We start from the raw sequence: 12,085 nt of genomic DNA, 5'->3' as shown, positions 1-12,085 counted from the left end.
ACACTCTTGATGTTTGTAGTAAGTTGAGCTCAAAGTGTCCTTCTTTGATCTCTTTAGGTTCACTCATTTAACAGATATGTGTCTAGGACCCACTTAGTACCAGAGATGTACTTTATACTAGGGACTGGTGGTGTGAACAAGGCAGACAAGAAGGAGTCTGTTCCCATGGTGTTTTTTTTTTTTTTTTTTCTCCAGAGAGGGGCAAGAGGGTATAAATCAGTGAAAATATGAATACAATAATTTCAACACGTTTAAGATGTTGAAATATTAGAAATAAGCCAGGCTTCTGTTGGCTTCCCTCTTTTCTAGTAATTTTTTATTTAATCACTATCTTTATCTCTTACAGGCTAGACAGCTTGGATTTGAATATAAGTTTTGTCACTGACTAGCTATGTGGTTCTAGGCATATTACTCATCCTCTCCATTTCTCAATTTGTATTATTATGACAGGCTTAAGAATAGAAAATAACTCATAAGATTCTTGTAAAAATTAAATGAGCTAAATCCTCAAGTACTTTAAAGAGTGTTCTACAATTAAGACTTAGGAAAAATTTTAGATAGCTTATTTTTACTATTAAAATATTCTTTCAAAGTTTTTAAAGATGAAATATGCCTAGCATAGTATGCTATGTAAGTCTTGTATTCATTCAATTATTTTATGAAACACTTTTATCTTGATTTTCTTAAATGGAGGAAAAAAATACCTCTAAGGCAACCTAAATTCTATTTATTCTGCATTTTGCATTTTTATCATGTGTGTTAAGTGTACATTAGCAACTTATTAGGTTGGTTTGATATGTGAACAGATGGGCTTCTTTTCTGACAACTTTAATTCATCTCCTTTATTGATATAAAAATTGATGAACTCTATGCCGATGAAATTAATCACATGGTTTGGGATTTGTCCTTTTTCCCTTACCTCTGAAACCGTAAATGACTAAATTTACTTTCATAGATTGCTCCAATGGTACCGTGCTGTGCATGACACTATTCCCACTGTCAACTGCTCAAGTCCCTCCTCACGTGTATCACTGTGGCAGCCTCATGATTTGTGTCACCTCCACCAGGTGTCTTTGCCCTTCCAGTTTATTTTACACATCACCACTAAATAGTCTGAGAATGATCCTTTCATCATCTACTTTGCTCAAAAAAACTATATTTGCTTTCTCTTGCTCAGAGAGTCAAATACAGCCATTAGATTACCTTCCTTCCTAAATTGGCTTTGATTTTCTATCACTACTGTTGATACTAGACTCTAATTCTCAAAATGCTCTTGTAGAATATTAACCCAGTGTTATTACAGTTCTTTGTCTTGATCTTGCATATTAGGCTCAGTCTTCTATTTTCACTTTTGTTTTAATACTGTGCTTTTAATCTCTCTGTTCCCTGCCTTCCCTCCCACTTCCTAGACAAACGTATCCTTATTTTCCAGGTACGTTTAGCTCAAATTTTACCTTTCTCATGACTCTTTTTGACTAGCTCATGACGTAACTATCCCTAAAATCTATAGGTTGACTTCTGTGTTTTTGTGTTGATCTGATGATATACTAAGGGCCTAGATATACATTAAAATATTACTCTTTTTAACATATTTTACATAGAGCATGTAATTGTGTTGATATAAAGATGTGCTTAAATGATCGTTTTTCGGCAGGTTTTAAGGAAAAACCTCTTTATATGTGATACCCCCCACCTTATGTCTTTTCTTTGGTTTTATAGAAGCTGCAAGTCGCGCCATAGTCCAATTTCTAGAAATCAATCAGAGTGAAGAAGCCAGTAGAGGTTGGATGCTTCTGACAACAATTAATTTGTTAGCATCCTCTGGTCAGGTAAGTTGTTTTTATGTTTGGTAACTACTTTTTTTATCCTCTTGGAATTTTGTGAAATTTATCACCGTATCCAAATAAGATTTTAATATAACCATTGTATTCTTTTAATCTTTCTTACATTTTACTTCATGCTGCTTACAGCATCTCTATGAGGAGGTTTATGTTTTAGAACATAAACCTGAAGAAATGCCTAACTTAAACAGTGTTTTCCATCTTTGTCACCTCATAACACGCGTATAGGACACAATACCATCCTAGGCATAGCAGTGGACTTCCTGTGACTGTAGACAAGGAGCCCAGGAGCTCTGGCTCCATCGGACCCAGACCAACACTTCTGTAACTCATGTTAGGGAACTTGCCTTAGAAGAATCATCTGAGGTCACTTCACTAATAAGGTATAAATGACATTGAAAATACTTTTAAATTTTCTAATTTTTATGGAAAATATGGGAATACTGACATTTTCAGGATAATATATATTCCCTTCCTGCTTAATCTATTCTGGAGATTGCCCCCTGCCCCACCAATCACCTTTAAAATATCTGCCATGATCTGTATTGCATCTACTTGGTGATGAGCTATTTGGATACCTGATTATTGGTCTGTGAGGTGGACATTCAAGAGGTTTTTGCAGCCTTCTACAGTTCCAAATAGAATTACCCAGCAAAGTTAGTACTAGTCTTGAGAATGGTTATTACAGTGGGCTTTTCAAACAACTATCATTTAATAATTGAATTTACAAAGGTAGCTGTGACACTAGTCTGTTCTACAGTGATGGGCCACAGCGGAAACAATGCATATTCCTTAGTAACCATGTCCTGACACTAATCACTAGCCTAAAGTAGTAGCACTTGGAGTTTTTTCCTTTAGAATCCCCTTTTTTGTTTGCTGGTTTAGGTTTGTTTGTTTGTTTCTCAACATCACAAAAGGAATCAGACCAATTTGCTCTGATGTACCTGGGACTTTCCAGATTTTAGCCTGCAAGCCGTACATCCCAGACAATCCTTGAGTCCTGGGCAAATAGAGGTATTTATTTATCCTAAGTAACCTTCAGATAGTCCTAAAGAGGCCCACTGTTTCATGTATCTGTGACCATACCAGAAAACTATCAAAATGTCAGTTCTATTTGCTATTGATTGTAGCTATATGTCTCCATGTTGTACAAAAAATTTGGTTGGGTTCAGAATAGCATGTAAAAATAATCATTTTTAATTGTGATATTTCTAAGTTTTATTCATATTTTCTGTAGATGCTATCTTTTTCACGTGTGAACAGAAAGTGTATCCTACCAGAATACCTAACACAGTAGAAAGTCAGTAAATGTGGATTAACTTAAATGTGTACAGATAGACAGATTGCCTTAAAAGTATAAGAAAAGAATCAGGAGACCAAATCACTTTTTGAAAAAATTACAAATGATGTTGATTACTAGTTTGGATACCAAGTTATACTTTTAGTCTGTCAGTTATAAAATGAGAATGAAAAATCATACCATTTTGCCTAATGTAAAGGGAAAGCTAGTAATAACCTAACTAGAAAAAGAGACATTTTAAAAGAAAATTCAGTGTTAAATATTTTGAGTTGACTTTTTTGTAGGCGTCCTAAATCAACATGTAGATGACAGAGATGGAGAAGATGAAGACAATCCTATAAAATGCAGTCATGGGGTATACGTAGTACTATGAAAATTGAAATGTGAACCTTACAAATTTCGTAGGTGAGGGTAGGAGGAAAGATAAGGATTAAAGCTTCAGACGTGGTCAGACCTTTAATGTCAGGGAGTGCCTGGGTAGCTTAGTAGGTTAAGCATCTGCCTTTGGCTCAAGTCATGACCCAACTCCGCACCAGGCTCCCTGCTTAGCAAAGAACCTGCTTCTCCCTCTCCCCTCCACTTGGGCATTCTCTCACTATCTCTCTCTATCTCTCTCTTAAATAAATCTTTAAAAAAATTAATAGGGGCAGCCTAGTTGTGCAGCGGTTTAGCGCCGCCTGCAGCCTGGGGTGTGATCCTGGAGACCCGGATCGAGACCCACGTCAGCCTTCCTGCATGGAGCCTGCTTCTCCCTCTGCCTGTGTTTCTGCCTCTCTCTCTCTGAATAAATAAATAAATCTTAAAAAAAAAATAGACTGATCATCAGGTGTTTGGAGACATGGGATAACTAGAAATAATCATAGTGGGAAGAGCAAAGGGTTTTTAAAATACTTAGAGGGAGGAAATGACACTGGAGATGTAGAAAGGGTCCAGATGATGCAAGGGATTGTGATTTTTTTCCCCCCAAAGGATTGTTCTTTAGGCTTTCTCTCTCCTCTCCATCACCCTACTACTGCGTTAGTTCAGGCCCCATCTCTCATATGGTTTTCTGTATTAGTTTCCTAATTATCCTGACTCTCTAGCCCTTTTTATCTAATTTAGATCTATACTATCACCAGTTATTTTTTTGAAATCTGATTCTGTTACTCCTTTGTTTGTAACACTTTAAAACTTCACTGGTTCTCCAATGCCAGCAAAAAAAAAGTCAAACTAGTGTGGGAGACCATATGCATACATAGTATACACTTGGGGACCATTTAACCAGCTCTCTAACCTAAGACAGCTTATGTCAGTAATGAGCTTCAACTGCTTCATGTGTAAAGTAAGGAACATACAGTAATAGAATCTACCTTGTAGGGTTGATGGAGGAATAGATGAGATAATTAAAATTCATAGCCTTATTCTATGATTTATACTCATTAAAGATTTGACATTATTATTGTGGCTTTTCAGGAGTTAACAGTTTTGGACTCAGGTTCCTAAAACATACTGTATACCATATAGTTCAACCTCCTATGTGTCTTCCAGGTGATCTTTCCCCCTCTTAGTTCCTATACTTTTACATTCCATTCCTGGAGGTGTGGATCACTCCCCTTTATATTAGCCTCTGTGTACTGTCATTTCTACCTTTAAGAGATTAAATCATAGTTACTGATGAACCTACTTCTGCTAATAGACTACAGTCTTCTGAAGGACAGGGGTACTTTTTCATTACATGTCCAGTTCCCAGCATACTGCCAGACATACCCTATGCTTTCAAAAAATGCTTGATGAAAATGCTATTAAACTAAATACAGATGATGCCAGCCTCTTGATCTCCAGTGTGATAAAACTTGTTATTCCAAACTGCACCATGAAAAAATTTGGCAATTATTATAGTATACTTCTTAAGAATACTGAAAGGTTTACCATAAATAAAGGTGGATTGTTGAAAATAATATAGAGATTTCTGTGTATGTCAGTGATGGCTGTATCCTTCCAAGTGTCCTTCCAGCCCCAAGAATGTGTAATAAAATAAAAATGATAGTAAAGCAACTAGTAATTTGTAATTTAGTGCTTAATATATCTCACATTTGTTACATATTAACTCTAAGACTTATGTGTCAATGGATCTGTTTCATAGGAGAGGAAAGTGAGGTCCAACAAAATTAGTTTGCCCAAGTTTATGGTTAAGTTTCTTTTTTCTAAATCCCAAAGCTTACGTTCTTTGAAACGTGCTGCCTTTTAATGAATAAATAGCAAACTTAATAAATAACAAACACATCTCAATATTTGATTAAAGCAAACTTGTCTAAATGGAAAATGAATATTCGTCAGCATAGAGTCATTCTTAAATTTTTCAGGCATTTAAAAAGTTATTCTGATATATAATTTTCTGTCTTAAAATTTGTGAGTTAATGATTTAACTTCTGGCTTAAAATTTGTGAACTTACCTAGCAGTACAAATTGCAGTTATATCTGTCTGTCTACCTATTCACTTATTAATTGGTTTGTTTTCCAGAAAACCGTGGACTGCATGACAACGATGTCAGTGCCTTCCACCCTGGTTAAATGTTTATATCTGTTTTTTGACCTTCCACATGTGCCTGAGGCAGTTGGAGGTGCACAGAATGAGCTACCTCTAGCAGAGCGTCGTGGACTACTCCAGAAAGTTTTTGTGCAGGTATGGAGGGTGCTATTTGCCTGCCCATCAATACCAGTCTATTTCAAATGAAGCAGGTGCGCTCATAAAGAGATTTCTGCTTATTCCATTTTCTGTAGTATTTCATGCCTTTTTTTTTTTTTTTAAGATTTTATTTATTTTATATGAGAGAGAGAGAGAGAGAGAGCACACAAGCAGGGGGAGCGGCAGAGAGGGAGGAGAAGCAGACTCTCCGCTGAGCAGGGAGCATGATGTAGAGCTGAATCCCAGGACCCTGGCATCATGATTTGAGCTGAAGGCAGATGCTTAACTGACTGAGCCCAGGCACCCCTTCTATGCTCTTTATTATTGACTTCATCTCATATAACTGTCACATTTCTTGAATATGAACTTTTACTTTGAGGAGTAAAGGAGTGAGGCATTAACAAGTTTATTTCTTTGGACAGATTCAACTATTAAAGTACCTTTGATAAAGCAATAACATCTCCAAAATGAACTAATAAGCAAGAAAAACTTCTATTGACAATCATTTTAAATTTGGGATAATATTTCTTTTAATATCAAGAGATTCTGTTCATTGCTCTAAATACAGGAAATTCCTAGCCTATAAATATTTTTCTTGTACAAGGCAGTTTATTTTAGTAGCTGCTACCACCTCCTCTGCTCCCTGCTTATAAAGTCCTTCTTCACTGCTGTTGCTGGTTTTCTTTTAATAGCATTAGCAGTTAACCAAGGTTTAAATAGGCTGTTGTTAGCCTGAAAATATTGCCATCATTTTCATATCCTTTCTTAGGAGAAAATTTTCAAAACTATACACATGTGGAGCACAGTCTGTCCGTGGGACTAATACAGTACTAAAAAAGCCACATTTAACACAAGAGGACATATACTACATACTTTTATTTCTGTGAATCCAAAGTGGTCAGACTCTTAGCAAGTTGAGTGATGGTTCCCAGGAGCTGGAGGGTGGGGAACAAGGAGTTGTTGTTCAGTGGGTGTAGAGTTTTCAGTTTTGCAAGATGAAAATGTTCTAGAGATCTGTTGTACAACATGCATGTAATGAACACTACTGTACTCTATACTTAAAAATGATTACGATGATAAATTTTGTGTTATGTGTTTTTACCTCAATTTAAAAAAAAACAACAAAAACCACACTTGTTTGAATTCAGTTCTCTGGAATTACATAACTTTAAGATGCAGATTTCTCACCTCTGAAATAAAGATAATGATACCTACCTAAAGGGTTTTTGTGAGGATTAAGTGGAACAATACACAAAACAATGGTTCTCTGCCCAGGGTGTGGTAGACATGAACTGAAAGTCCCTATGATTGCTGCTCTTGCCACCACCAATGCCACCATCGTCAGTAGGAGTGGCAGAGAGGACAGTATCTGAAGTAGATAAGCTGGAGCCAGGTACAGGTGATGATCACACATCATATATTGGGGTCTTTGCTGTAGAGCTTTGTGGAGGTGTGAGCCATGAAGGGACAGGAGAGAGGGAAACCCAGGCAATTTTAGAAAGGAAAAGACATGGAGTCCCTGGGTGGCTCAGTGGGCTAAGCATCTGCCTTCAACTCAGGTCATGATCCTAAGGTGCTGGGTTAGAGCTCCAGGCTGGGCTCCCTGCTCAGCGGGGGATTTGTTTCTCCCTTTCCCTCTGCCTCTGCCCCTCCCCCCCACTCGTGTTCTCTCTCTCTTTCCCTCAAAATAATAAATAAAATCTTAAAAAAGAGACAATTATAAAAAAGTACTAATTCAACAAAAAATTCTCGAACACTGGATTTTTTGGGATACTTTTTACAGTGGTTAGGTAGCATCCATTATCTCCTATAATTTGCAAGACAACCCATGACTTCAGAGGTTTTTCTTTTCCACAAAATGATGATGAGAGCAAATGGTAGAAATAGGATTATTATTTAGGTTTATCTGAGTCCTGAATTAGATTGGTTGAGAAAAGCAATGGGAATAAACAAAGGAGTAAATCTCATAGGAATTAAAGCTTCTTTAAGACATTGCTAATGAATGTAGTGGGTTAGTCTTTGCTTATTAGGCTACTGTCCCTATTTCAATAAAACCCTTCTAAAAATTAATATATTAGGCATTAAATAGAAGCTGAATTTTATGCATTTAATTCTAAATACGTATAGCAAAGATTTCTTCTAAAACTTAAAAAAAACGTTTTTTCTATCTGAATGCAGTGGGTGTTTCCAATGGAATGTGGGATTCATTTTAGCATATTGAATATTAAGGCCAAAAGGAACTTCAAAGAAAATTTGACTGAAACTCCCCATTTAAAGTTACAGAAACTAATAGCCAAGGCTGTGATGCACAGCAGGTGTGTGGCAGGGATGGGAGCCTTGCTCTTCCCACCTCCTAACCCAGTCTTCCTTTAGCTTTTCACTTCTTCATTTCAGTTTCTCATCACAGGCTGGACACTGTATTCATCATTTTGTCTAGAACACCGGTGGAGACAGAATTATTGAGTGTTTTCAGCATACATGTTGTTTGTGGTAGATGAAATCCTTATGTTTATGTTATGTGACAGATGGTTTCCTGGGACCTTAGCATTGGTACTGCTTCATGTAGGCATGCGTTGTATTTTTTTGTTTGTTTTTTTGTGTGTGTGTTTTGTGGGGTTTTGTTGTTGTTTTGTTGATATGGCCAGTTATTCTCTCCTACACTTGGCTGGAATGAATAACAGAGTCCCTGCAAATAGAAATGGTTACTGTATGGGAGAAGAGGAATTGAGATACAGACTCTTTGGTTTTTTATTCTATAAAATAAAAGGATTACATGAGATTATTTCTGAGAATATTTTTGCCTTTAAAGATCAAGAACTAGTTATTTTTAAGAATCAACAAATTTAAGGAATTAAATTCAGTTCATTTTTGAGAACAAAGATTTGATTTAGAAAAATATTTTATTTTTGGATTTGTTTTTATATTACAAATTAGAAAAATGACATCCATTTCTCTAATCACAAGGGCAGTGTGAGAACCAGTGAAAAGTGTAATTGATAATACACCTTTCTGAGGAGAGGTATTTTTGTTGCAGTTGACTGTCCTTTTTTCATATTATCATTTTTGTTGCATTTGACACATATGGAAAAAGATAATACCTATTACATGTATTAAGTCAGTATCCAACAATTTCTCTAGGCATTTTGTATATGTCTGTTGGAGGGGAAAGCCTGTATTTACTGATTTTGTAAATATCTTCTTTCTTTAAATTCTTGGTCCTTTTTTTTTTCCCTTTCTGATATTTGGCAGCTATGAATTAGAAAGCCCTTCTATTTAAATTTTTGCATTGAAGGAAATAGGAAAAGTAAAACCTAGCTATCTCAGACAAAACATATTTTAAATACTTTTTTTTTTGTATTTTGCAGTTTCCCTACAGATACTGAAATACTCAGATTTCATGAAGCACTTGTCTTTCAAAAGAATAAAACTTACATGAATTAGTTACTTTATTCATTATTATATGCATTTTAAAATATTTAGAAAAGAAACTTTAGCAAGGAAGAGAAAAGTTAACTTCTCCTGATGCTGAGTCAAGATTAGAAGAAAAAAATCCACTGAAGGCAAAAACCATAACTGAATTTTGCAAGTAGTGGCTCTTGGTTTTTTTTGAGTCCTTGTGCAATATAAATTCTGCAAATCATAGGTAAGGGATAAGCTCTTATCCCAAAGCTTAAGAAGTTTTTTAAATCTTCTTTGAAAGCCAAGCCTTAGAAGATTTTTGGCTACTAGACATAATTGAAAGATACTTCTGAATAAAGATGATTTTATTATTGTAATATCCCCTTTTACTTGTACAGAGATAAGAACAATTTAAAAAAATACTTCTACAGACCTGTTTTTACTTTCTCACCTCCCTAAAACTGTCCTATTTAAAGAAGAAAATTGTGTCTCACCTAGGACAATCTAAGAATTTAAAAACCAAAGTAGAAAACCAAAATGTTGACCTTGAAAGTTACTATTGATTTATTCCAGTTTAGAGTCAGTATGCAAAAATACCATAGAGAAGGGTACCTGGGTGGTCAATCAGTTAAGTGTCTGCCTTCAGCTCAGGTCATGATCCCAGGGTTCTGGGATCGAGTCCCATGTCAGACTCCCTTCTCAGCAGAGAATCTGTTTCCCCTTCTTTCTCTGCTCCTCCCCTTTATGTTCTCTCTCTCTCTCTTTCTTTCTCTCCCCTCTCTCAAATAAATAAATAAAATCTTAAAAAAAAATAGCACAGAGAAGACAGGATAGTAAACACCAGAGTTGTTGTTGTTTTTAAATAAGCTGATAAAAGTAGGCCTGGCTTACTGTCTTACCATAACATACTTCTGAATTATGGATTTTTTTTTAATGTTGCCTTAGTTAAGAACACCCATCATTGTGGCTTAATGATATCACTTATACTAACCCTGAACTTTCCAAGTTTTTAATAATAAGATCTAGTCCTCTTCTAGCTCCTCCCTTTACCCATCCATTCATTTATTTAAATACATATTTGTTTTGTGTTTTTTAGATCTTAGTGAAACTCTGCAGTTTTGTTTCTCCGGCGGAGGAGCTGGCTCAAAAAGATGATCTCCAGCTTTTATTCAGTGCAATAACCTCTTGGTGCCCTCCCTACAACCTGCCTTGGAGGAAGAGTGCTGGAGAAGTCCTTATGACCATATCCCGTCACGGTCTTAGTGTCAATGTAGTGAAGTATATTCATGGTGAATATTTCTTTATGTTTATTTGAAAGTTTATTTGAAAGTTTCTTCCATTTTCCTCATATGATGACAACACTGCTTTTTTCTCTCTCAATCCTCTAAAGATTGATTTTATTTTGAATTAAAAACAATATTTACCAGGAGAAAAAATTTTTTTTATTCATGAGGCATTTCAAATGTTAGAAATTTTTATATGTTACAACAAAGGATGTTTACAAGAGTTGAAATAATTTCATTGTCTTGTTTAATCATAATGTAAGTTCGGTGTCACAGCCCATTCTTTCCTCCTTTTCTACTAAAAAATATTTTTTTGAGATGCTATAATTTAAAGCCTTTCTGAAGATACTTCATAAATAGGTAGATAAGTATCTGCGCAATGAGACATAAATGAATTTAGATGGTTCTTTATTAGCACTAAGGGGGAATTGTAGATTCTGTTGAACTCCCATATAAGTGTCAGCTACCCTTCAAAATGTCTAAATAAGAGACAATGTAGCATCTCAGATAGTTCACTTATATATTTTTTCCTGAAAATCTTTCAAAATAATTTTTAATACAACGGTTTGTTTACTCATAACATCCAGTCATTAAATGTTTCCTGCCTCCATTCCTATGTTAAATCTTCTTGGCTTTTTTATGTGACACTGAGTTTCCTTTAGACAAACAAATTTTGTTAAAGAGAGAGAAAAATCTTTTTTTTTTTTTTTTGATAGTTTACACTCTGTTTTATTTCATGGAACAACTAATAAATCATAGAGTTATGCCTCATTCAAAACCCCATTTCTATTCTTAAATTTGGTCATGATTCATGAGTCAACCTGCTTCTGCTCGAACTCACACTCCTCCATGCTTTTACTGAGCTATGAGTGTTCAGTGGAAAATTTGCTTTAACTCAAAGGTCAGAAGGGTCCACAAGAACAAATGAGTTACCATTACATCCTAGTGCCTGCCCAGCTGTGCAAGGGCTTCTGTGATAGATGTCACATCCACCCAGCACCTCTCCACAAGGCTCTGTGCTGGGAAAACTTCTTGTAGTTAAGGAGTGTGTGACAGCCTGCTTGGGGGTCCAAGCTCAGTGTTCCTCTGACTGCGAGGCTGAATTGGGCCTGCAATGTGCCTGCAGGTGGCTGAGAGAAAATCTTTTTTTTGAAAAGCCTTTAATTGCCAAAGTCAGTGAGAAGGTATAACTTGTGCTTTAAATTAGTAATATATAGGGCAAACATAACTTAAAGATTTTATTTCTTGAAGTCTTTGTCTATCTCATTGGTCCAAATTCACCCTAATTTGAGTTTTTAAACTAATGATTGGAATTTTCTTTTTAAAGACGTAAAAGATTAAAAATACCATTTGGCAGCAAGGAATCATTTTGTTTAATGAAAAACATCCAAATATGATGTAAAAACTATACATGTCAACTACTTTTCAATAGTTGTATTACTCTTTGTTTACTACTTTGAGACAGAGCTTTTACAGTGAATTTGAATCTTATATTTACTTTTAGAACATGTGACCTTTATCTTACAGTATTTTATAGATACATTAAAAATTTAATGTTTTATTAAACACTGGTTAAGAGTAAAAAATTTTTTAAAGC

The 12,085-nt window shown here is 35.4% G+C and overlaps 1 protein-coding gene across 8 annotated transcripts in view; it reads left to right on the top strand.

The window, feature by feature from the left end:
- WDFY3 (WD repeat and FYVE domain containing 3) overlaps window positions 1-12,085 on the top strand; it is a 235,135-nt gene that overhangs the window by 76,999 nt on the left and 146,051 nt on the right. For all 8 annotated transcript variants that reach the window (XM_077882767.1, XM_077882766.1, XM_077882763.1 and 5 more), the window contains 3 exons: window positions 1,720-1,829; window positions 5,642-5,803; window positions 10,302-10,494. In XM_077882767.1, the coding sequence (XP_077738893.1) occupies window positions 1,720-1,829; window positions 5,642-5,803; window positions 10,302-10,494 (465 nt within the window). The remainder of the gene's footprint in view (window positions 1-1,719; window positions 1,830-5,641; window positions 5,804-10,301; window positions 10,495-12,085) is intronic.

The sequence above is a fragment of the Canis aureus genome, chromosome 33, assembly GCF_053574225.1.
Source record: "Canis aureus isolate CA01 chromosome 33, VMU_Caureus_v.1.0, whole genome shotgun sequence".
In the NCBI taxonomy this organism is placed as follows: domain Eukaryota; kingdom Metazoa; phylum Chordata; class Mammalia; order Carnivora; family Canidae; genus Canis; species Canis aureus.
The sequence above is the reverse complement of the archived record's forward strand: the minus strand, read 5'-3'. Positions and strand labels throughout refer to the sequence as shown.